Raw genomic sequence first — 26,755 nt, forward strand, 5'->3', positions numbered from 1 at the left:
AATTTCATTATCACAGCACATCACTGCGATTTATCAGAAGTGTTGGAAGTTCAGGTTTTCCCACACCAATACCTGAAGGAAGCGTTGTTGTTGGTTCATTGGGTGTTGGTGTCGGTCCTGTGGGTGCTGGAGTGGGTTCTGTCGATGTTGTTGGGACATTTCCAGTGCTCGTCTCCTCTGCGGGAAACAACATTTCCATTATTGGACGTGTTGTGGATATGAGTTGAAATTGCTTGAAGTTTTGTTGTTTAAAGGAAAATTGCTGGTTTTGACTGGCTGCTTAATTCATGTATTGTGGTGGTAAATGGTAATATTGATAATGTTGTTGCATTTGATGAAGTTTTAAATACCGCTCTTGATTCCATTGTCATTGTGACATCATTATTATGAACGTCTGTTTCATCATCAGCAGCAATTACAATGTGTGTTGTTGTTTGAGATGTTTCCTCACCAGTCGTTGTTTGAGGTGTTGCTGTTGGTTCTGTGTGTGTCAGTTCAGAGAATGTTGTTGGTACAGTTGCAGTGGTTGTTGTTTCCTCTGGAGAAAATAAAATGTGTATTATTGGTTTGCAGCAACCTTCGGAGTCGAAGATTAAAATTTTCTTCATATGTCGTTCTATCTCGTTGGTTGGCAAAAACTTTTTTCACAGAGTGTTGGTCTGTTGCATTTGTCTCTCTGTCTATCTGTCTGTCTGTCTGTTTTTTGTCACATTCTGTTTCACCAAGTGTCACTCGATGAACGATATTTCATTTGCTACCTCCCCCACCGAAGGTGGAAGGGTTGTACATTTTCACCACTTTCTATCTGTTTGTCTGCTTGTCTGTTTGTTACTTGGCAAAAAATAAATTGGACTGCAGGCCAAACCACTCAACCGATCATTCTCAAATTTTCACAGATTAATGGCACCGATTCTGCGATGGTTCCATCTTGAAGTTCCCGAAAATTTTGTCGATCAATCAGGTCAACATCGGCCAATTGGCAATTTGAACCAAATTTTCTTATTGTCAAATTTCATCCAATTGACTTGAAATTTGAACAGGATTTGCATCTCAGGGCAGTGAAATCATCCACCTATTACTTTTCATGATATCATAACTCAAGAGGTCAACATCGGCCACAAGATCAACCCAAAATGGGCCAAATTTAGAAATTGTATCTAAAATTGTCAATTTTCATTTGATTCACTTGAAATTTAAAGAACATTTGCACACGAGCTCGCTGATCTCAACCACCTATTTATTTTGACGTCAGCACGAACCAAAAAGACAACATATTCCAAATTTCTATCATCCTCAAATTTCACCCGATTGATTTGATATTTGAAGACCATTTGCATACCTAGAATTATTCAAATGCCTGGAGGAAGCTTTGTTGATGGTTCTGTGAGTGTTGTTGTGGCTTCTGTGGGTGTTGGTGTGGGGTCTGTGGGGGTTGTGAGTTCTGCAGATGTTGTTGGGACGTTTACAGTGCTCGTCTCCTTTACAGAAAACAACATTTCTCATATTGGTTGTGTTGTCAATAACAGTTGTAAATTTGGGAAATTTTGTTGTTTCAACCAATGGTGCTGGTTCTGAAAGGCTGCTTCATTCATGTGTTGTGGTGGTGGAAGGGGTTATTTGTTCTATTGTTGGATTTCAGGAGGTTTGAGATGTCTTTCTTGATTCCATCATCAAAAAAATTTCATTATCACAGCACATCACTGCGATTTATCAGAAGTGTTGGAAGTTCAGGTTTTCCCACACCAATACCTGAAGGATGCGTTGTTGTTGGTTCATTGGGTGTTGGTGTCGGTCCTGTGGGTGTTGGAGTGGGTTCTGTCGTTGTTGTTGGGACATTTCCAGTGCTCGTCTCCTCTGCGGGAAACAACATTTCCATTATTGGACGTGTTGTGGATATGAGTTGAAATTGCTTGAAGTTTTGTTGTTTAAAGGAAAATTGCTGGTTTTGACTGGCTGCTTAATTCATGAGTTGTGGTGGTAAATGGTAATATTGATAATGTTGTTGCATTTGATGAAGTTTTAAATACCGCTCTTGATTCCATTGTCATTGTGACATCATTATTATGAACGTCTGTTTCATCATCAGCAGCAATTACAATGTGTGTTGTTGTTTGAGATGTTTCCTCACCAGTCGTTGTTTGAGGTGTTGCTGTTGGTTCTGTGTGTGTCAGTTCAGAGAATGTTGTTGGTACAGTTGCAGTGGTTGTTGTTTCCTCTGGAGAAAATAAAATGTGTATTATTGGTTTGCAGCAACCTTCGGAGTCGAAGATTAAAATTTTCTTCATATGTCGTTCTATCTCGTTGGTTGGCAAAAACTTTTTTCACAGAGTGTTGGTCTGTTGCATTTGTCTCTCTGTCTCTCTGTCTATCTGTCTGTTTTTTGTCACATTCTGTTTCACCAAGTGTCACTCGATGAACGATATTTCATTTGCAACCTCGGCCACCGAAGGTGGAAGGGTTGTACATTTTCACCACTTTCTATCTGATTGTCTGCTTGTCTCTTTGTTACTTGGCAAAAAACAACTTTGTCTCCAGTACAAACCGCTCAACCGATCACTTTGAAATTTTCAGTTTTTAATGGCACCGACCCTGCGACGTTCCTGCATTGAAGTTTCGTAAAAGTTTCTCAATCAAAAAGGGCTACATCGACCCATAGGCCAATTTGAGCCACATTTTCTAATTGTCAAATTTTATCTGATTGAGTTGAAATTTGAAGAGGATTTGCATTTCAGCACAGTGAAATCAACCACCCAAATAATGTTGATGATCCCAGAAGTCACGAGGTCAACATCGGCCACAAGATCAACCAAAATGGGCCAAATTTTGAAATTGTTTCTAAAATTGTCAATTTTCATCCGATTGACTTGAAATAGAAAGACCATTTACACACGAGCTCGCTGATCTCAACCACCTATTTATTTTGACGTCAGCACGGACAAAAAAAGTCAACATATTCCAAATTTCTATCATCCTTAATTTTCACCCGATTGACTTGATATTTGAAGACCATTTGCATGCCTTGAGTTATTCAAATGCCAGGAGGAAGCATTGTTGATGGTTCTGTGAGTGTTGTTGTGGGTTCTGTGAGTGTTGGTGTGGGTTCTGTGGGGGTTTTCAGTTCTGCAGATGTTGTTGGGACGTTTACAGTGCTCGTCTCCTTTACAGAAAACAACATTTCTCATATTGGTTGTGTTGTCAATAACAGTTGAAAATTTGGGAAATTTTGTTGTTTGAAGCAATGGTGCTGGTTCGGAAAGGCTGCTTCATTCATGTGTTGTGGTGTTGGAAGGGGTTATTTGTTCTATTGTTGGATTTCAGGAGGTTTGAGATGTCTTTCTTGATTCCATCATCAAAAAAATTTCATTATCACAGCACATCACTGCGATTTATCAGAAGTGTTCGAAGTTCAGGTTTTCCCACACCAATACCTGAAGGAAGCGTTGTTGTTGGTTCATTGGGTGTTGGTGTCGGTCCTGTGGGTGTTGGAGTGGGTTCTGTCATTGTTGTTGGTACGTTTCCACTGCTCGTCTCCTCTGCGGGAAACAACATTTCCATTATTGGACGTGTTGTGGATATGAGTTGAAATTGCTTGAAGTTTTGTTGTTTAAAGGAAAATTGCTGCTTTTGACTGGCTGCTTAATTCATGTATTGTGGTGGTAAATGGTAATATTGATAATGTTGTTGCATTTGATGAAGTTTTAAATACCGCTCTTGATTCCATTGCATTGTAACATCATTATTATGAACGTCTGTTTCATCATCAGCAGCAATTACAATGTGTGTTGTTGTTTGAGATGTTTCCTCACCAGTCGTTGTTTGAGGTGTTGCTGTTGGTTCTGTGTGTGTCAGATCAGAGAATGTTGTTGGTACAGTTGCAGTGGTTGTTGTTTCCTCTGGAGAAAATAAAAGGTGTATTATTGGATTGCAGCAACCTTCGGAATTGAAGATTAAAATTTTCTTCATATGTCGGTCTATCTCGTTGGTTGGCAAAAACTTTTATCACAGAGTGTTGGTCTGTTGTATTTGTCTCTCTGTCTATCTGTCTGTCTGTCTGTTTTTTGTCACATTCTGTTTCACCAAGTGTCACTCGATGAACGATATTTCATTTGCTACCTCCCCCACCGAAGGTGGAAGAGTTGTACATTTTCACCACTTTCTATCTGTTTGTCTGCTAGTCTGTTTGTTACTTGGCAAAAAATAAATTGGACTGCAGGCCAAACCACTCAACCGATCATTCTCAAATTTTCATAGATTAATGGCACCGATTCTGCAATGGTTCCATCTTGAAGTTCCCGAAAATTTTGTCGATCAATCAGGTCAACATCGGCCAATTGGCAATTTGAACCAAATTTTCTTATTGTCAAATTTCATCCAATTGACTTGAAATTTGAACAGGATTTGCATCTCAGGGCAGTGAAATCATCCACCTATTACTTTTCATGATATCATAACTCAAGAGGTCAACATCGGCCACAAGATCAACCCAAAATGGGCCAAATTTAGAAATTTTATCTAAAATTGTCAATTTTCATTTCATTCACTTGAAATTTAAAGAACATTTGCACACGAGCTCGCTGATCTCAACCACCTATTTATTTTGACGTCAGCACGAACCAAAAAGACAACATATTCCAAATTTCTATCATCCTCAAATTTCACCCGATTGACTTGATATTTGAAGACCATTTGCATACCTAGAATTATTCAAATGCCTGGAGGAAGCTTTGTTGATGGTTCTGTGAGTGTTGTTGTGGCTTCTGTGGGTGTTGGTGTGGGGTCTGTGGGGGTTGTGAGTTCTGCAGATGTTGTTGGGACGTTTACAGTGCTCGTCTCCTTTACAGAAAACAACATTTCTCATATTGGTTGTGTTGTCAATAACAGTTGTAAATTTGGGAAATTTTGTTGTTTCAAGCAATGGTGCTGGTTCTGAAAGGCTGCTTCATTCATGTGTTGTGGTGTTGGAAGGGGTTATTTGTTCTATTGTTGGATTTCAGGAGGTTTGAGATGTCTTTCTTGATTCCATCATCAAAAAAATTTCATTAGCACAGCACATCACTGCGATTTATCAGAAGTGTTGGAAGTTCAGGTTTTCCCACACCAATACCTGAAGGAAGCGTTGTTGTTGGTTCATTGGGTGTTGGTGTCGGTCCTGTGGGTGTTGGAGTGGGTTCTGTCGATGTTGTTGGGACGTTTCCAGTGCTCGTCTCCTCTGCGGGAAACAACATTTCCATTATTGGACGTGTTGTGGATATGAGTTGAAATTGCTTGAAGTTTTGTTGTTTCAAGGAAAATTGCTGGTTTTGACTGGCTGCTTAATTCATGAATTGTGGTGGTAAATGGTAATGTTGAAAACGCTGTTGCATTTGATGAAGTTTTCAATACCGCTCTTGATTCCATTGTCATTGTGACATCATTATGATGAACGTCTGTAACATCATCAGCAGCAATTACAATGTGTTGTTGTTTGAGATGTTTCCTCACCAGTCGTTGCTTGAGGTGTTGCTGTTGGTTCTGTGGGTGTCAGTTCAGTGAATGTTGTTGGTACAGTTGCAGTGGTTGTTGTTTCTTCTGGAGAAAATAAAATGTGTATTATTGGTTTGTCGCTTCCTTCGGAGTCGAAGATTAAAATTTTCTTCATATGTCGGTCTATCTCATTGGTTGGCAAAAACGTTTTTCGCGGAGTGTTAGTCTGTAGCATTTGTCTCTCTGTCTGTCTGTCTGTCTGTTTTTTGTCACATTCTGTTTCACCAAGTGTCACTCGATGAACAAAAATTCATTTGCTACCTCGGCCACCGAAGGTGGAAGGGTTGTACATTTTCACCACTTTCTATCTGTTTGTCTGCTTGTCTCTTTGTTACTTGGCAAAAAATAAATTGGACTGCAGGCCAAACCACTCATCCGATCATTCTGAAATTTTCAGAGATTAATGGCACCGATTCTGCGATGGTTCCATCTTGAAGTTCCCGAAAATTTTCTCAATCAAAAAGGGCTACATCGACCCATAGGCCAATTTGAGCCACATTTTCGAATTGTCAAATTTCATCTGATTGAGTTGAAATTTGAAGAGGATTTGCATTTCAGCACAGTGAAATCATCCACCTATTACTTTTCATGATATCATAACTCAAGAGGTCAACATCGGCCGCAAGATCAACCCAAAATGGGCCAAATTTAGAAATTTTATCTAAAATTGTCAATTTTCATTCGATTCACTTGAAATTTAAAGAACATTTGCACACGAGCTCGCTGATCTCAACCGCCTATTTATTTTGACGTCAGCACGAACCAAAAAGACAACATATTCCAAATTTCTATCATCCTCAAATTTCACCCGATTGACTTGATATTTGAAGACCATTTGCATACCTAGAATTATTCAAATGCCTGGAGGAAGCTTTGTTGATGGTTCTGTGAGTGTTGTTGTGGCTTCTGTGGGTGTTGGTGTGGGGTCTGTGGGGGTTGTGAGTTCTGCAGATGTTGTTGGGACGTTTACAGTGCTCGTCTCCTTTAGAGAAAACAACATTTCTCATATTGGTTGTGTTGTCAATAACAGTTGTAAATTTGGGAAATTTTGTTGTTTCAAGCAATGGTGCTGGTTCTGAAAGGCTGCTTCATTCATGTGTTGTGGTGTTGGAAGGGGTTATTTGTTCTATTGTTGGATTTCAGGAGGTTTGAGATGTCTTTCTTGATTCCATCATCAAAAAAATTTCATTATCACAGCACATCACTGCGATTTATCAGAAGTGTTGGAAGTTCAGGTTTTCCCACACCAATACCTGAAGGAAGCGTTGTTGTTGGTTCATTGGGTGTTGGTGTCGGTCCTGTGGGTGTTGGAGTGGGTTCTGTCGTTGTTGTTGGGACATTTCCAGTGCTCGTCTCCTCTGCGGGAAACAACATTTCCATTATTGGACGTGTTGTGGATATGAGTTGAAATTGCTTGAAGTTTTGTTGTTTAAAGGAAAATTGCTGGTTTTGACTGGCTGCTTAATTCATGAGTTGTGGTGGTAAATGGTAATATTGATAATGTTGTTGCATTTGATGAAGTTTTAAATACCGCTCTTGATTCCATTGTCATTGTGACATCATTATTATGAACGTCTGTTTCATCATCAGCAGCAATTACAATGTGTGTTGTTGTTTGAGATGTTTCCTCACCAGTCGTTGTTTGAGGTGTTGCTGTTGGTTCTGTGTGTGTCAGTTCAGAGAATGTTGTTGGTACAGTTGCAGTGGTTGTTGTTTCCTCTGGAGAAAATAAAATGTGTATTATTGGTTTGCAGCAACCTTCGGAGTCGAAGATTAAAATTTTCTTCATATGTCGGTCTATCTCGTTGGTTGGCAAAAACTTTTTTCACAGAGTGTTGGTCTGTTGCATTTGTCTATCTGTCTGTCTGTCTGTTTTTTGTCACATTCTGTTTCACCAAGTGTCACTCGATGAACGATATTTCATTTGCTACCTCCCCCACCGAAGGTGGAAGGGTTGTACATTTTCACCACTTTCTATCTGTTTGTCTGCTTGTCTGTTTGTTACTTGGCAAAAAATAAATTGGACTGCAGGCCAAACCACTCAACCGATCATTCTCAAATTTTCATAGATTAATGGCACCGATTCTGCGATGGTTCCATCTTGAAGTTCCCGAAAATTTTGTCGATCAATCAGGTCAACATCGGCCAATTGGCAATTTGAACCAAATTTTCTTATTGTCAAATTTCATCCAATTGACTTGAAATTTGAACAGGATTTGCATCTCAGGGCAGTGAAATCATCCACCTATTACTTTTCATGATATCATAACTCAAGAGGTCAACATCGGCCACAAGATCAACCCAAAATGGGCCAAATTTAGAAATTGTATCTAAAATTGTCAATTTTCATTTGATTCACTTGAAATTTAAAGAACATTTGCACACGAGCTCGCTGATCTCAACCACCTATTTATTTTGATGTCAGCATGAACCAAAAAGACAACATATTCCAAATTTCTATCATCCTCAAATTTCACCCGATTGACTTGATATTTGAAGACCATTTGCATACCTAGAATTATTCAAATGCCTGGAGGAAGCTTTGTTGATGGTTCTGTGAGTGTTGTTGTGGCTTCTGTGGGTGTTGGTGTGGGGTCTGTGGGGGTTGTGAGTTCTGCAGATGTTGTTGGGACGTTTACAGTGCTCGTCTCCTTTAGAGAAAACAACATTTCTCATATTGGTTGTGTTGTCAATAACAGTTGTAAATTTGGGAAATTTTGTTGTTTCAAGCAATGGTGCTGGTTCTGAAAGGCTGCTTCATTCATGTGTTGTGGTGTTGGAAGGGGTTATTTGTTCTATTGTTGGATTTCAGGAGGTTTGAGATGTCTTTCTTGATTCCATCATCAAAAAAATTTCATTATCACAGCACATCACTGCGATTTATCAGAAGTGTTGGAAGTTCAGGTTTTCCCACACCAATACCTGAAGGAAGCGTTGTTGTTGGTTCATTGGGTGTTGGTGTCGGTCCTGTGGGTGTTGGAGTGGGTTCTGTCGTTGTTGTTGGGACATTTCCAGTGCTCGTCTCCTCTGCGGGAAACAACATTTCCATTATTGGACGTGTTGTGGATATGAGTTGAAATTGCTTGAAGTTTTGTTGTTTAAAGGAAAATTGCTGGTTTTGACTGGCTGCTTAATTCATGAGTTGTGGTGGTAAATGGTAATATTGATAATGTTGTTGCATTTGATGAAGTTTTAAATACCGCTCTTGATTCCATTGTCATTGTGACATCATTATTATGAACGTCTGTTTCATCATCAGCAGCAATTACAATGTGTGTTGTTGTTTGAGATATTTCCTCGCCAGTCGTTGTTTGAGGTGTTGCTGTTGGTTCTGTGTGTGTCAGTTCAGTGAAGGTTGTTGGTACAGTTGCAGTGGTTGTTGTTTCCTCTGGAGAAAATAAAATGTGTATTATTGGTTTGCAGCAACCTTCGGAGTCGAAGATTAAAATTTTCTTCATGTCGGTCTATCTCGTTGGGTGGCAAAAACTTTTTTCACAGAGTGTTGGTCTGTTGCATTTGTCTCTCTGTCTATCTGTCTGTCTGTCTGTTTTTTGTCACATTCTGTTTCACCAAGTGTCACTCGATGAACGATATTTCATTTGCTCCCTCCCCCACCGAAGGTGGAAGGGTTGTACATTTTCACCACTTTCTATCTGTTTGTCTGCTAGTCTGTTTGTTACTTGGCAAAAAATAAATTGGACTGCAGGCCAAACCACTCAACCGATCATTCTCAAATTTTCATAGATTAATGGCACCGATTCTGCGATGGTTCCATCTTGAAGTTCCCGAAAATTTTGTCGATAAATCAGGTCAACATCGGCCAATTGGCAATTTGAACCAAATTTTCTTATTGTCAAATTTCATCCAATTGACTTGAAATTTGAACAGGATTTGCATCTCAGGGCAGTGAAATCATCCACCTATTACTTTTCTTGATATCATAACTCAAGTGGTCAACATCGGCCACAAGATCAACCCAAAATGGGCCAAATTTAGAAATTGTATCTAAAATTGTCAATTTTCATTTGATTCACTTGAAATTTAAAGAACATTTGCACACGAGCTCGCTGATCTCAACCGCCTATTTATTTTGACGTCAGCATGAACCAAAAAGACAACATATTCCAAATTTCTATCATCCTCAAATTTCACCCGATTGACTTGATATTTGAAGACCATTTGCATACCTAGAATTATTCAAATGCCTGGAGGAAGCTTTGTTGATGGTTCTGTGAGTGTTGTTGTGGCTTCTGTGGGTGTTGGTGTGGGGTCTGTGGGGGTTGTGAGTTCTGCAGATGTTGTTGGGACGTTTACAGTGCTCGTCTCCTTTACAGAAAACAACATTTCTCATATTGGTTGTGTTGTCAATAACAGTTGTAAATTTGGGAAATTTTGTTGTTTCAAGCAATGGTGCTGGTTCTGAAAGGCTGCTTCATTCATGTGTTGTGGTGTTGGAAGGGGTTATTTGTTCTATTGTTGGATTTCAGGAGGTTTGAGATGTCTTTCTTGATTCCATCATCAAAAAAAATTCATTATCACAGCACATCACTGGGATTTATTAGAAGTGTTCGAAGTTCAGGTTTTCCCACACCAATACCTGAAGGAAGCGTTGTTGTTGGTTCATTGGGTGTGGGTGTCGGTCCTGTGGGTGTTGGAGTGGGTTCTGTCGATGTTGTTGGTACGTTTCCAGTGCTCGTCTCCTCTGCAGGAAACAACATTTCCATTATTGGATGTGTTGTGGATATGAGTTGAAATTGCTTGAAGTTTTGTTGTTTCAAGGAAAATTGCTGGTTTTGACAGGCTGCTCAATTCATGTATTGTGGTGGTAAATGGTAATATTGAAAACGCTGTTGCATTTGATGAGGTTTTCAATACCGCTCTTGATTCCATTGTCATTGTGACATAATTTTGATGAACGTCTGTAACATCATCAGCAGCAATTACAATGTGTGTTGTTGTTTGAGATGTTTCCTCACCAGTCGTTGCTTGAGGTGTTGCTGTTGGTTCTGTGGGTGTCAGTTCAGTGAATGTTGTTGGTACAGTTGCAGTGGTTGTTGTTTCTTCTGGAGAAAATAAAATGTGTATTATTGGTTTGTCGCTTCCTTCGGAGTCGAAGATTAAAATTTTCTTCATATGTCGGTCTATCTCGTTGGTTGGCAAAAACGTTTTTTCGCGGAGTGTTAGTCTGTAGCATTTGTCTCTCTGTCTGTCTGTCTGTCTGTTTTTTGTCACATTCTGTTTCACCAAGTGTCACTCGATGAACGAAAATTCATTTGCTACCTCGGCCACCGAAGGTGGAAGGGTTGTACATTTTCACCACTTTCTATCTGATTGTCTGCTTGTCTCTTTGTTACTTGGCAAAAAACAACTTTGTCTCCAGTACAAACCGCTCAACCGATCACTTTGAAATTTTCAGTTTTTAATGGCACCGACCCTGCGACGTTCCTGCATTGAAGTTTCGTAAAAGTTTCTCAATCAAAAAGGGCTACATCGACCCATAGGCCAATTTGAGCCACATTTTCTAATTGTCAAATTTTATCTGATTGAGTTGAAATTTGAAGAGGATTTGCATTTCAGCACAGTGAAATCAACCACCCAAATAATGTTGATGATCCCAGAAGTCACGAGGTCAACATCGGCCACAAGATCAACCAAAATGGGCCAAATTTTGAAATTGTTTCTAAAATTGTCAATTTTCATCCGATTGACTTGAAATAGAAAGACCATTTACACACGAGCTCGCTGATCTCAACCACCTATTTATTTTGACGTCAGCACGGACAAAAAAAGTCAACATATTCCAAATTTCTATCATCCTTAATTTTCACCCGATTGACTTGATATTTGAAGACCATTTGCATACCTAGAATTATTCAAATGCCTGGAGGAAGCTTTGTTGATGGTTCTGTGAGTGTTGTTGTGGCTTCTGTGGGTGTTGGTGTGGGGTCTGTGGGGGTTGTGAGTTCTGCAGATGTTGTTGGGACGTTTACAGTGCTCGTCTCCTTTACAGAAAACAACATTTCTCATGTTGGTTGTGTTGTCAATAACAGTTGTAAATTTGGGAAATTTTGTTGTTTCAAGCAATGGTGCTGGTTCTGAAAGGCTGCTTCATTCATGTGTTGTGGTGTTGGAAGGGGTTATTTGTTCTATTGTTGGATTTCAGGAGGTTTGAGATGTCTTTCTTGATTCCATCATCAAAAAAATTTCATTAGCACAGCACATCACTGCGATTTATCAGAAGTGTTGGAAGTTCAGGTTTTCCCACACCAATACCTGAAGGAAGCGTTGTTGTTGGTTCATTGGGTGTTGGTGTCGGTCCTGTGGGTGTTGGAGTGGGTTCTGTCGATGTTGTTGGGACGTTTCCAGTGCTCGTCTCCTCTGCGGGAAACAACATTTCCATTATTGGACGTGTTGTGGATATGAGTTGAAATTGCTTGAAGTTTTGTTGTTTCAAGGAAAATTGCTGGTTTTGACTGGCTGCTTAATTCATGAATTGTGGTGGTAAATGGTAATGTTGAAAACGCTGTTGCATTTGATGAAGTTTTCAATACCGCTCTTGATTCCATTGTCATTGTGACATCGTTATGATGAACGTCTGTAACATCATCAGCAGCAATTACAATGTGTTGTTGTTTGAGATGTTTCCTCACCAGTCGTTGCTTGAGGTGTTGCTGTTGGTTCTGTGTGTGTCAGTTCAGTGAATGTTGTTGGTACAGTTGCAGTGGTTGTTGTTTCTTCTGGAGAAAATAAAATGTGTATTATTGGTTTGTCGCTTCCTTCGGAGTCGAAGATTAAAATTTTCTTCATATGTCGGTCTATCTCGTTGGTTGGCAAAAACGTTTTTCGCGGAGTGTTAGTCTGTTGCATTTGTCTCTCTGTCTATCTGTCTGTCTGTCTGTTTTTTGTCACATTCTGTTTCACCAAGTGTCACTCGATGAACAAAAATTCATTTGCTACCTCGGCCACCGAAGGTGGAAGGGTTGTACATTTTCACCACTTTCTATCTGTTTGTCTGCTTGTCTCTTTGTTACTTGGCAAAAAATAAATTGGACTGCAGGCCAAACCACTCATCCGATCATTCTGAAATTTTCAGAGATTAATGGCACCGATTCTGCGATGGTTCCATCTTGAAGTTCCCGAAAATTTTCTCAATCAAAAAGGGCTACATCGACCCATAGGCCAATTTGAGCCACATTTTCGAATTGTCAAATTTCATCTGATTGAGTTGAAATTTGAAGAGGATTTGCATCTCAGGGCAGTGAAATCATCCACCTATTACTTTTCATGATATCATAACTCAAGAGGTCAACATCGGCCACAAGATCAACCCAAAATGGGCCAAATTTACAAATTGTATCTAAAATTGTCAATTTTCATTTGATTCACTTGAAATTTAAAGAACATTTGCACACGAGCTCGCTGATCTCAACCACCTATTTATTTTGACGTCAGCACGAACCAAAAAGACAACATATTCCAAATTTCTATCATCCTCAAATTTCACCCGATTGACTTGATATTTGAAGACCATTTGCATACCTAGAATTATTCAAATGCCTGGAGGAAGCTTTGTTGATGGTTCTGTGAGTGTTGTGGCTTCTGTGGGTGTTGGTGTGGGGTCTGTGGGGGTTGTGAGTTCTGCAGATGTTGTTGGGACGTTTACAGTGCTCGTCTCCTTTCGAGAAAACAACATTTCTCATATTGGTTGTGTTGTCAATAACAGTTGTAAATTTGGGAAATTTTGTTGTTTGAAGCAATGATGCTGGTTCTGAAAGGCTGCTTCATTCATGTGCTGTGGTGTTGGAAGGGGTTATTTGTTCTATTGTTGGATTTCAGGAGGTTTGAGATGTCTTTCTTGATTCCATCATCAAAAAAATTTCATTATCACAGCACATCACTGCGATTTATCAGAAGTGTTCTAAGTTCAGGTTTTCCCACACCAATACCTGAAGGAAGCGTTGTTGTTGGTTCATTGGGTGTTGGTGTCGGTCCTGTGGGTGTTGGAGTGGGTTCTGTCGTTGTTGTTGGGACATTTCCAGTGCTCGTCTCCTCTGCGGGAAACAACATTTCCATTATTGGACGTGTTGTGGATATGAGTTGAAATTGCTTGAAGTTTTGTTGTTTAAAGGAAAATTGCTGGTTTTGACTGGCTGCTTAATTCATGAATTGTGGTGGCTAATGGTAATATTGATAATGTTGTTGCATTTGATGAAGTTTTAAATACCGCTCTTGATTCCATTGTCATTGTGACATCATTATTATGAACGTCTGTTTCATCATCAGCAGCAATTACAATGTGTGTTGTTGTTTGAGATGTTTCCTCGCCAGTCGTTGTTTGAGGTGTTGCTGTTGGTTCTGTGTGTGTCAGTTCAGTGAATGTTGTTGGTACAGTTGCAGTGGTTGTTGTTTCCTCTGGAGAAAATAAAATGTGTATTATTGGTTTGCAGCAACCTTCGGAGTCGAAGATTAAAATTTTCTTCATATGTCGGTCTATCTCGTTGGTTGGCAAAAACTTTTTTCACAGAGTGTTGGTCTGTTGCATTTGTCTCTCTGTCTATCTGTCTGTCTGTCTGTTTTTTGTCACATTCTGTTTCACCAAGTTTCACTCGATGAACGATATTTCATTTGCTACCTCCCCCACCGATGGTGGAAGGGTTGTACATTTTCACCACTTTCTATCTGTTTGTCTGCTTGTCTGTTTATTACTTGAAAAAAAAAATTGGACTTCTGGCCAAACCGCTCAACTGATCATTCTCAAATTTTCATAGATGAATGGACCGACTCTGCGATGGTTGCAGATTGAAGTTTCGTAAAATGTTGTCGATCAATAAGGTCGACATCGGCCAATCGGCAATTTGAGCCAAATTTTCTGATTGTCAAATTTCATCCAATTGACTTGAAATTTGAACAGGATTTGCATATCAGGACTGAATTTGTCCACCTATTACTTTTGATGATATCATTACTCAAGAGGTCAACATACGCCGTAAGGTCAACCCAAAATGGGCTAAATTTCGAAATTGTTTTTGAAATTGTAAATTTTCATCTGATCGACTTGAAATTTAAAGACCATTTGCACACGAGCTCGCTGATCTCAACCACCTATTTATTTTTACGTCAGCATGGACCAAAAAGTTCACATTGTCCAAATTTCTATCATCCTCAATATTCACCTGATTGACTTGATATTTCAAGACCATTTGCGGACCTGGAGTTATTCAAATGCACGGAGGAAGCATCGTTGATGGTTGTGTGGTTGGTGGTGTGGGGTCTGTCAGTGTTGTTGTGGGTTCTGTGGGTGTTGTTGTGAGTTCTGCAAATGTTGTTGGGACATTTGCAGTGCTCGTCTCCTTTGCAGAAAACAAAATTTCTCATATTGGTTGTGTTGTGGATAGCAGTTGTAATTTTGTGAAGTTTTGTTGTTTCAAGCAATGGTGCTGGTTCTGACAGGCTGCTTAATTATTGCATTGTGGTGATGGAAGGTGTTATTTGTTCTATTGTTGGACTTCATGAGGTTTGAGGTATCTTTCTTGATTCCATAATCATTAAAATTTCATTATCAAGGCACATCACTGCGATTTATCAGAAGTGTTCTTAGTTCAGGTTTACCCTCACCAATACCTGAAGGAGGCGTTGTTGTTGGTTCTGTGGGAGTTGGTGTCGGTCCTGTGGGTGTTGGTGTGGGTTCTGTCGATGTTGTTGGGACGTTTCCAGTGCTTGTCTCATCTGCAAAAAACAACGTTTCCATTATTGGTTGTGTTGTGGATATGAGTTGTAATTGTTTGAAGTTTTGTTGTTTCAAGGGAAATTGCTGGTTTTGACTGGCTGCTTAATTCATGTATTGTGGTGGTAAATGGTAATATTGATAATGTTGTTGCATTTGATGAAGTTTTAAATGCCGCTCTTGATTCCATTGTCATTGTGACATCATTATTATTATGAAAGTCTGTTACGACATCAGTGGCAATTACAATGTGTGTTGTTGTTTGAGATGTTTCCTCACCAGTCGTTGTTTGAGGTGTTGCTGTTGGTTCTGTGGGTGTCCGTTCTGTGAATATTGTTGGTACAGTTGCAGTGGTTGTTGTTTCCTCTGGAGAAAATAAAATGTGTATTTTTGGTTTGTAGCTGCCTTCGGAGTCGAAGATTAAAATTTTCGTCATATGTCGGTCTGTCTTGTTGCTTGGCAAAAACTTTTTTTGTGGTGTGTTAGTCTGCTGCATTTTTCTCTCTGTCTATCTGTCTGTCTGTCTGTTTGTTTTTTGTCAGAATCTTTGGCCACAGTTTTCAAGCAATCGTGAAATTTTTTGTCACATTCTGTTTCACCAGGTGTCACTCGATGAACGATATTTCATTTGCTTTCTCTGTGAGCGAAGGTGGAAGGGTTGTACATTTTCACCACTTTCTATCTGTTTGTCTGCTTGTCTTTCTTACTTGGCAAAAAAACTTTGACTCCAGGCCAAACCGCTTAACAGATCATTCTGAAATTTTCAGAGATTAATGGAACCGACCCTGCGATGGTCGCACATTGAAGTTTCATAAAATTTTCTTGATCAATTGGCCTCTCGGCCAATTTGAGCCAAATTTACTAATTGTCAAATTTCATCCGATCGACTTGAAATTTGAACAGTATTTGCATTATCAGGACAGTGAATTCAACCACAAATTACTTTTGGTGAGATCAGAATTCAAGAGGTAAACATTGGCCTTAAGGTCAACCCCAAATGGGCCAAATATATTGTTACGGCTGTGGAAATTTGCATTACACCATGAAGGGCCTGTAGGTGAGATATCTCTAAGTACATGTGCAGTTCGCCCCAAACCCGTTCTATAGAGGGAATTTATGTGATTCATCCGGGCTGTGACACTTTGAGTTAGGCGTTTTTCTGTTCTATCTTTATTTTGAACCAACAACGTCTCAACCGCCATTACACAACAACCACCTTAACCACCATGCCAGCCATCATCACCAACTCCAACCATGCTCCAACCCTCAGACAACAACAACAAAGCCAACAGCCACGACCTTTACCTTCACAACTTAATCCCGCAAACATCGCATCACAGTCATTCTCAAACGGCACCATAACCATCAAACTACCACCGAAAACCCTCCACCACCCTCACCTCTCTCCTTCTCCGGCCATTCCCGCACCACCTGTGAACACTGAGCGTCGGGCTGTCTTGGGCCCGTTCAGCGATACGCACCGAGCCACGAGCGCAGATAGCGGCCTTTCCGAGGAAAATTCGGATCACAAACGCTGCACGCCCACTTCTGCTCCGTCCAATTAGCAAGCGCGGGGCGGCTTGGCCCCGCCTCCAGGCGCGTCTGTGTGAAATCGAAATATGCAAATTCTAGGATCTGGGGAGATTCACGCCCCCTTTCCTCTGACCAATGGCCGAGCGTGGCTCCGCCCCCGAGGTCATCCTGATCCGGATATTTGCATATTAACTGCTCCTGCCGGCCGATAAGAAGGCGAGCGCAAGGCGAATGAAGTCAGTCGAGTCGGGTGGGAAGTGATCGGTGTGGCAGGCTGAGTCGAGTCGGGTGGAGAGTGAGTCGAGTCGGGTTGGAAGTGATTGGTGTGGCAGGAAGAGTCGAGTCGGGTGGAGAGTCAGTCAAGTCGGGTGGCGAAGTGATCAGTGTGGCAGTCAGTCGAGTCAGGTGGCGAAGTGATCGGTGTGTCTTCGAGTTGGGTTCTGGAGTCGGCTGAGAAGAGTTGCGGGAAGAGGCAAAGGAGCTCGGGTCCGAGGCGAGAAGGGCGGCGGTCGGCGACGACGTCGCGGTGTAGGATTGGTCATCGCGGGACCCAAGCCAAGCAGCCATTCTCCTCCCCCAGGGCATCAACAATTCCCCCTTTCCCCCGCGCTGAGATAGTGCAACAAGGGCCCCGTTCCCACCCCACTCCAAACGTCGTGCCAATGAAACCCGCCAAGGAGCACGGAGTCGGGGCACAGCCACGCGGCCACATCTTTGGCTCGTCCGCCAACGCATCACGAGGACGCGGGTAGGACCCCTCCGGTCTCGCGGGCCTGGCCGCTCCTTCAGGTCACGCGCACATATTGGCCTACAGGCCCGTCTGCCCCCTTGTCTTTGAGGGTGGCTTCTTTCCTTTGCTTTTGAGTAAATGTGTGTTGGCGCCGTCTGTAAAGTAGAACTGTATAAGTGTTGCCGTGTGTGTGCGTACTCGGTAGTAACTCTGCGTCGTTGTTGCTTTTGTTTTGGTGGCTATCTGTGCATTTTGACTGTTTGGCTGTATGTGTGTGCTTTCCGTGTGCCGGGAAATAAATGTGCTTTGTGTGAACTGTTTTCCCGTTTCGCTTCGTATTTTCTTTATTGACCCTCCATCCTGCTTCACGTAAATGGTTCGTTGTGGGCTTAAGACACCCTGTAATTAATCGGAACCGTCGAGGCCGACGATAACACCGCTCGGTTATCACTGTAGCACGGAACGGACCGCTTAAGCGGTTTGTGTCAGGAGTCGGCCTGTGGCGTGGTACGATCGCCCGGTTGACCATCCGTGCAGGCACTTAGGTTGATCAAATTTGGCGAGCAACCCTATCCTGCGTGGGTGGGCAATTGGCACGGTTGTGGTGGGGTTAAACCCCCACCCGTGACTAGCTCCCAGCGTTGTTCCGAGAGGGTCACGACTGAATTGTCCGTCCTCTGGGCAACGTGGTCGCGATTCGAGTGACGCGGCCGTCCGCACCCCGGCGGGCGCGAATTCGCAACAATATAAATTGTTTCTGAAATTGTCATCAGATTCACTTGAACGGGAAACACGCCTCTGGACATTGCATCACATGGGAAATTTTTACCTTGTCGAGGCTCGTATGAGAGCGAACACACAATGCACAGCAAGGGGGGCATGATACAAGAGGGGCAGGAGAGGGAAGGACAAAACAGTGGGGAACAGAGACATTAGGAGATCTGTGGAAGGGAGAGGGATGGGGCAGGGAACATGGGGAATACAAGATGGATATTACAGGGACTTTCAGGAAGGAAAGCAGGAAATTTGAAGGAGGCGGGCTTGGGTGGATTATCGGGGGTAGAAAAGATCGAGGATTTGGATGGGGGATGACAAGAATTGGTGGTGAACAGCTTTTTTGAAGTCCTGGAGGGAAGAATGGGATTGAATAGAGTGAGGGAGCTTCTTCCAAAGGTGGGAAAAAGAGGAAAGAAAGAGTGAAGGTGAGCAGTGATAAGTGATTTTGGTAGTTTTACCAGAAGGGGGTTGTTGGCGGACCTTGAGCGCCCTGCAGAAATGTGGTGGGGACAAATTGCAGAGAGAGCAGGGGGGCGAGGCTGAAGAGGAGATGGTGCAAGACAGAAAGACCACCAGCCAGCCTACCGTGAGAGTGAGAGGACCAAAGACTCAGCCTCATCGCGGGAGATGCCAATGATCTGAAATGCCTTGGTTTCCACAGCATGAAGCCGAGAAAGGTGGGAAGCAGGAGCACCAGTTCAGAGGGGAGAGCAGTACGTCCTCAGGCTGAGGATGAAAGCTTTGAAAGTGGTCAGGAGTTCAGGTGGGCCGAGCGAGGACTTTGCACGACGGAGGATTCCCAGTTCGCCAATGGCTTGGGAGGCGAGGTTTGAAATGTAGCTTTCCTTGGAAAGATCATGGCAGATAGTGAGACCCAGAAGCTTGAAAAAAGGACTTCTTCCAGAGGATTTTTGAGAAAGTGGCATGGTGGGGGGGTGTGGGGGGGTTCTAAACGATCCTTTTGGAGAGACATAGTGAGAGTAAGAGATTTGGCCGGATTGAAAGACATGTTCCACATGTTGGACCATTTTGTGATTTTATCCAGATCTGCAGTGAGTAAAGAAGCTGCTGCTTGCCGGTCTGAGGGATGACAGATGGCACGGCAGAGGGTGGAGTCATCATCAGCAAAGAGATAAAGAGGATTTTCCAGAGTCGGAGAGATCATTTATGAAAACCAGAAAAAGAACAGGGCCCAGAACGCTACCTTGAGGAACTCCAGCCTGGACAGGCAGAGAGGATGAAAGAACTCCATTTAGGGCCACACGTTGACTGCGAAAGGAGAGGAAGTCTGCGAGCCACGAGAGGAGATGGCCTTGGATACCATAGGAAGAGAGTTTGGTGAGCAGGGCAGGGTGCTAGACCGTATCAAAAGCACACGATATGTCTGGGGATATAGCTCTGATTTCATGTCTGGCATTGAGGATCTCCATCCATTCTTGGGAGAGCAGAAGCAGCATATCCAGGGTAGCGTGACCTGGTCTGAAACTAAATTGATGGTTGGAAATCAAGCCATTGGAGAAGAGGAAGGATTTAATGTCTGAAGCGATGATGGATTCCATAACCTTGCTGATGATTGGCAGAAGGCTGATTGGTCTGTCGTTGCAGGGATCTGTTTTTGCACCTTTTTATGCAGAGCAGTAATGTTTACTGATTTGCAAGCAGATGGCAGATGACCTTGATCAAATGAGAGGGTGAATAGAACAGAGAAGGGGTGAACAGGCGCAGAGGAGCAGGTTTTTTTAGGACATGTGGGCTGATGCCGTTTGGAGCGGTTGCAGAATCTGAGTCGAGGTTTGACAGCAAGCACTCCACCTTATCAGGAGAAAAGGACAGAGTCCAGGGACAGTTGGGTACGACTGGGTAAGGTGGGTTGAGAAAGCGATATTTGTATGTATATATATATATATACACACACACACACACACACACACACACACACACACACACACACACACACACACACACACACACACACACACACACACACACACACACACACACACACACACACACACACACACACACACACACACACACACACACACACACACACACACACACACACGCAAACATACATCCACACAAAAAAGTATTAATATACAAGAACATTGTTGCTTTTGATGAGGTTTGATGCATCTTTTGTTCTGTAGTCATTGTAATTTCATTATCAAAGCACATAATTGGGAATTAAGAAATGTTCTTGGTTCAGGTTTTCCATCACCTGAAGTTGGAGGAAGCGTTGTTGTTGGTTCTGTGGGTGGTGTTGTTGGTTCTGTTGGTGTTTGTTGTCCAGTGGTGGTGGTTGTCGCATCTGCAGAAAACAACATTTCCATTATTGGTTGTGTTGTTGATATAATTTGTAATTGTGAGAAGTTTTGCTGTTTCAATGAATGTTGTTGGTTCTGATGTGTTGCTTATTTCATGCGTCAGAGTTTTAAGGGTATTACCAATGATCTCGTTGAGTTTGTGCAAGTTTGCAGTGTTTCTCTTGGTTCCATGGTCATTGTCATATCATTATCAAAGTGGGTTCCTTCTTCTCTACCAAATAAATCTGTTCTTTTTCTCACTTATAGTTGGTGGATGTGTTGTTGCTCAAGATATATTGTTGGTTCTGATGTTCTGTTTCATTCATGTCACATGGGAACAAAGGGTCTTTCTGGGACGAGCAGTGACCCATGGATATTCTACGGCCATTTTGTAATGCTGTCATGCATGTGATGATGTCATTCATGTCATATGTGATGATTTATTTTGTTGTCATGATGTGATGTGTTGTTGATTTGAAGAATGTTGCAGGTTCTGATAGGCTGCAGAATTTCTGTAATTTTGGGGAAAGGGTATGACTGATACTATTGTTGAATTTGTCGAAGTTTGTCATATTTATATTGGGTCCATGGTTATTTTCATTTAATCATCAAAGTATGTTCCTTATTCAATAGGAATTAGAATACGAGTTGTTGGTTGAGGTGTTTCCTCACCTGTAGTTATTTGAACTGTTTTTGTTGATTCTGTGGATGTGGTTGGTACAGTTACAGTGGTTGTTGATATCTCTGGAGAAAATATTTGTATCATTAGTTTATAAAATTCATTTATTTTCATGATCTGATCTGCTGTTGTTGGTTCTGATGTTCTGCTTGATTCATGTGGTGTGAGGGTAAAGGGTATTACTGATACTGTTTGATGAAAAACATACTCTTGGAGAAAAACAAGATTTCCATTATTTGTTTTACACTGTGAAACTGTATAATTGCATAAATTGTTTTTGCATTAAATATGTTACTGGTGTTGATGTGATGCTTGATTACTGTTTGACATATTTTGATTACATCAATTTACAATCACCTTTTGTTGATAAAGTCACATTGAATCCTTCAACATTTTGACAGCTGCTGAAGTAAAATAACTGCATGAAGTTGGATGGTGCTGTTATGTTTCGATTTTTGTCATCAGGATGGCACATTGTTACGTTCTTTTCCGATGTGTTGGTGAAGCCGACAGCTAGCCAATCTAATCGGCATCCCTCTTCCTTTGGGAGCACAATGTCAATCTGCAGGTCTGTCACAGTCAGGACAACAAGCTCTCCATCAGGTGCAGTGATGTCCCATGTGCAGTTGATATTCCTGTGTTTTACATCTGGATAGCCAGGAGAGGACAGCCATCCGATTGCAGTCGTCACCTTCCCACCACATTCCTCTACACGGCAAAAAAAAACAACATAAAACACATCCAGCAGTGTACATTTGAAAAAAAATTGAAAGTTATGATATTTACCAGCCCCAAAAATCCCATTATATTTGAGAAAAGTGAGTTGGCCTTTTCCTCCCTTGAAGAAACCATAACAAAATTGTTGTTGCAACATCACTTTGGTTAGAGAAATACAACCTTACATTTATGAATCATCTTTGTGAAAAAAATTTGACATTATTTGTCCAAGAATATGAACAGGGAGAATTGATTATGTAATCATTGAAGGACTATTCCCGCATTTGTTCCAAGTGCTTTTTTGGCACGAGGGGTGTGCAGAACACCTTATCGCAAGTTTCCATGTTACGCAATTGAGTCTCTTAAATCTCCAGATCACCACCACAGGTGGCCCTGTACAGGGTTTTTTTTTTTTTTACAATCTCTGGTCATCATGCACTCTTCCAATCATGTTTGTGTGGAAGATGAGTAAACGCATGCTTTCAGTCACTATTGCTTATGACGTACACACTGTACTTGCACACAAGTTACGATATAAGTGTACCCCATATTCATCGCTGGTGCAACACTTAAACACATACTGGAGAATGGCTTCTGAAAGTGAAAACTATGGTTGACTTTAAAATAATCCAAACTGAAAGGGGAGTTCCTTGACAGGGAAAATGGCAATATGCACTGCTAAGTCTAGTGGTTGGCCAAAGCGGAGGCGTGTTGCAGCATGATTGAAAGTTGTGACCACGGGGAGTTGGAGTGGAAATGCCGGTGCATCGAGAGTCAAGACAGGATCGTAGTGGACTTGAACGGGAGAAGTATGGTGTTGGTGCCTGATTACCGTTCCATCTGGGTTGGGTTCACCCCCCCCCCCACACACACACACCACGTCTTAACAGTTTATTCCAGTAATAAAATTAAAGGGAAGTTGTCCGAAGTGCTCAGAAGGAAGTACAAGTACTCATTGGGATCATTTTTAAAAGGAAGTACTCATTTTCCTATTGTTGTCGGATTCTGTCACTTAGATTTTGGTAATCAGTCACTTGTAGCCAAGTTTGATTGGTCCGAATAAATAATAATCTTTCGGATTCAATCTTCCCGAACATATCAACTGCGAATTGGTAGAAAAGAGACGTGGATCTTAGTCTTGTGTTGAATTCATGTTCTCTTTCCATTCATCTATATGAATGAAAATTAATAGCTAAAACCTCCTGTGAAGTTCCAGTTTGTGTATTTATTGTGAAATACTGAAAGTGGGTAGTCATCTTCCCCATTCCAAAACAGCAATGGATATTGGATTAAGTCATAGGCTCCATGTCGTCGACTGAGAATTAACAGGGTCTATCTGACATTTCATTCAAATTTAGAAGAAGTCCATGAAGAAGGGCAACAGAGGAAACTAAGTAAGATTATTTTATGTAACCTTTATATGTACATGTAATGTAGCACACGATATGAAAATAAAATGTTATGAGATTACGGCAATTCCACTTTGAATTTTTGATTTCATTTTTCTCAAACTTTAAAAAAGTGTAGTTGGACCCTGTTAATTCTCGGTCGACGATGTGTTTCATTGATTATTTTCAGTCGGCTGTCTCTTTGCTCGATGACAATATCTCTTGTGCTACGCTTCTGGCCAACAAATAATATTGCTACTTCATCTGAAGTGAGAGCATTATATCTTCTTCTATGTTCTCGAGCTGGGGTTTTATCAGCATGGATGATTGTTTTATTGTGATCTGAAGTCATATTTTCCATTGCAGACTTGACACTCGATACATAAGGATTATATTGGTGAAGCATATCTTGAAGATCATGAACAATGCTTGAATCAACATTAGGAATTTGTAAACTTGTTTTTTGTTGTGCCTCTTCTTCTTCATTTACTATGAAATAAATTTCCAGAAATTCAGCAGATTCATCTCGTAATGGGAAAAGAGAACCAATTTTTGTGATGAATCTGGCCTTTAATTCTAAAAGTGGGAAAATAATCATCCTCTCATTTTATTTGCTCTGAAAGATTTCATCTGAAAACAGCTATTATACTTTCTTATGTTTTTCAAGAATATTTTAGAATCTGCAGTTCTTCTCATTAGAAGAGCAGTGGTTCTGGTGGCTCTACTCCTCAAGAGTGGAAATTGCACTTTACCATTAACATGGAAATTGAACTTTACCATTAAGGCAACACATGGAAGGTGGCTCTCTCTTCCATTTTTTTGCATGGCAATATTCACACTTTCAATGTCCCCCCAATATCATAATCAGGGTTTGATTCATCGACATTATTGGGATCATAGTTGACAGCATTTCAGAATAATGTTGGTCTCGTACTTGCTGCAGATGTTCTCTGAATAATCTGTTTTCATTGAAATTATTGCCTTCTTATTCAACCCCCTTCATCTTCTCTTGCCCTTGTTGCAGCTTCTCTCTGTTGTTGTGGTGTTAGCCTTATTGTTGTGCAAATTTTGCATTGCATAGGTTCAAATGAATATAAAGGTGTCAGAGAATATATGTGCAATCTAAATGAATATTATCATCTAAAAATCATACATGTTTTTTCTTATTTATATTTCATTTCGGCATCGCCAGAATATCCAAGACATGATGGGCAATAAACAGTTTTGGGGTGTTCAAAAATTACGAGGCGGTATTTTTGCTAAAGTCTGACACCTCCCCTCCCCTCTCACCCCACTGTCACAATCCATAACGCTTCAATGGACATCCCTAAGATGTTACATGATGCTTGAAGGCTGCTTGCCTCACACCCCAAGGGTGGTGGGTTGACAACAATTAAGTAGTCCTAGTGTCAGGAATTAGCTGATATGAACCTATTATCCTACTGCAACCTCTTCTTCCTCCTCTCAAGGAGGGGGTGTCACTTTTTTCTTCCATCAACCAACTTACAGTGAGATTTCTCGGCAAAGCTGTGGCTAATAGAGAAAAGCTCTATCAGAACCTCATTCAACGTTATGGGAAATCTCATCCAGAAACGTCCAAAAAGTCCTTTAATTGCTCGTTTTAGTATGTAGTGAAGAAAGTCATTATGTTACGACTCTGGAACCCCCCCCCCCACCACCACTTGTAAAGCTCCAGAACATTTGGACATACACCCATCCCCACCTCACTCCAAGCCGCAACTCCAACCCCAAAAGCGTTAGGTATGTAATTTTTGAATGGCCCCTGAGATAACACATCGTTAAGAGGTCGGCGATATCGATAATATTGTAAGAATTTTTAAATATATCTCACCTGTGATTGAATATTTCTGTGGTGGTGACCAGAAGTCATTTTTAAATCACAAAAATTAATGGTTGCCAATGTTACTGGCTCCACCCACTCTGATATCTCCTCACTGAATGTTAACACGGAATTCGTTTCTACCAACAATAAATACACACTCAAAAGGTTTGCTCATTTGAGGTGAGACATCTGCGATCAAAAATCAAATCACGATGTTAACTTGGTTCTTTTAAACAATATGATGTACATTTGGAGGTGTACATTTGGTGAAGTTAGCTAAGATGGTAACCTATTTTTTCTACAATCTCTTCTTTCACACTTGAGAGTTGTCATTAGATGAGCAGGAAAATTACCTTTAAATCGATGTTTGGGTTGTGTTTGAACTATTTTCAGTTTTTCAATAATTAGCGGATTTGAGAGGGAATGTGAATCCTCCTTTGCCGATCTTACTGATCATGGTAACATGTTAATTCACAGTTGTATTTCAGATTTGATACCATATTTGCGATCGGATCTCACCACCTCACCAAATATATAAGTTTGGTGGTGAAATCCAAAAAAAATTGGGCTTTTTATGAAGCATTACATATGTGGATATACCTTCGCAAATATCGCGACAGGTGGAGGCTTGTGTGTTTATAAGTTATTAACTGTCAGAAAAAGACTGTTTAAAATCCGCATTTAGGTACATCATGGTAAACAATGTGATCCTTTAAAGTTTTGTGGCGATTAACCTTCGGAGCTCAGAGGAGAAAGGTCCCAAACAAAAACATTTCAGAGAGAGATATATATATATATATATATATATATATATATATATATATATATATATATATATATATATATACATATACATATATATATATATATATATATATATACATATATATACATATATATATACATATACATATATATATACATATACATATATATATATATATATATATATACATATACATATATATATATATATATATATATATATATATATATATACATATACATACATACATATCTACACATATATTGTTGCGGTTCTTGGAAGCGCATGCATCCAACAGAAAGTGGTCCCGAGACAGTTATTCCATTATTATACGTGTAGATAGTCCCTTTCCTTTTGTCTAGCGGGACAACAAGGGAGTGCGTTGCGATGATCTCATAGCAAGGTTTGCTTACATCATTTTTTCTTCATTTCATCGCAACTCTTCTTTTTGTCTGATTATTCCTGAGGTAAATCTGAGCCACGTGCACCTTTGCTGTGAGGTGGGCCCTCATGGAGGCCAGCGCGTGCGGTGCCGCTGTGAGGAAACGATAACGGAGTCTGATAAAGGCGACTCCACGCCACGTTGGGCGGGATGCGGGTGTGCGAGGTTAAAGTGGTGCATTCCTTTTCAACCATATATCTGACACATATCAGTGTTCGCCCGACGCACACGCGAGCAGAGTCGTGCGGACGTGGGTGCTGGCCACGTGTGGAATGGCTAAACCCCGCGCACTGAATGGAATGTGCTCGAAGGCAGAGAGGTACGCCG

General features: G+C 41.0%; 1 protein-coding gene across 10 annotated transcripts; it reads right to left on the minus strand.

Moving 5' to 3' along the window:
- Positions 1-2,368: 2,368 nt before the first annotated feature.
- Positions 2,369-25,953, minus strand: LOC147019122 (uncharacterized). 10 transcript variants are annotated; one of them, XM_085899441.1, is made up of 16 exons: positions 21,630-25,953; positions 20,509-20,598; positions 15,527-15,613; positions 15,145-15,249; positions 13,470-13,574; positions 12,174-12,260; positions 11,797-11,901; positions 10,500-10,586; positions 10,121-10,225; positions 8,446-8,550; positions 7,156-7,242; positions 6,777-6,881; positions 5,482-5,565; positions 5,105-5,209; positions 3,807-3,893; positions 2,369-3,533 (listed from the first exon to the last, which is right to left on the minus strand). In XM_085899441.1, the coding sequence occupies exons 1-16, from the start codon at positions 22,144-22,146 to the stop codon at positions 3,367-3,369; spliced, it is 2,028 nt and encodes a 675-aa protein (XP_085755567.1). In that variant the 5' UTR covers positions 22,147-25,953; the 3' UTR covers positions 2,369-3,366. The 10 variants fall into 10 exon arrangements, with proteins under 10 accessions (XP_085755567.1, XP_085755572.1, XP_085755570.1 ...); XM_085899440.1 differs by having other exon boundaries at positions 2,370-3,533; positions 5,482-5,568; positions 10,500-10,583; XM_085899439.1 differs by having other exon boundaries at positions 2,373-3,533; positions 5,482-5,568.
- Positions 25,954-26,755: the final 802 nt, after the last annotated feature.

The sequence above is a fragment of the Eptatretus burgeri genome, chromosome 10 (genome assembly GCF_056783735.1).
Source record: "Eptatretus burgeri isolate ZD-2024b chromosome 10, Ebu_testis_v1, whole genome shotgun sequence".
In the NCBI taxonomy this organism is placed as follows: Eukaryota; Metazoa; Chordata; class Myxini; order Myxiniformes; family Myxinidae; genus Eptatretus; species Eptatretus burgeri.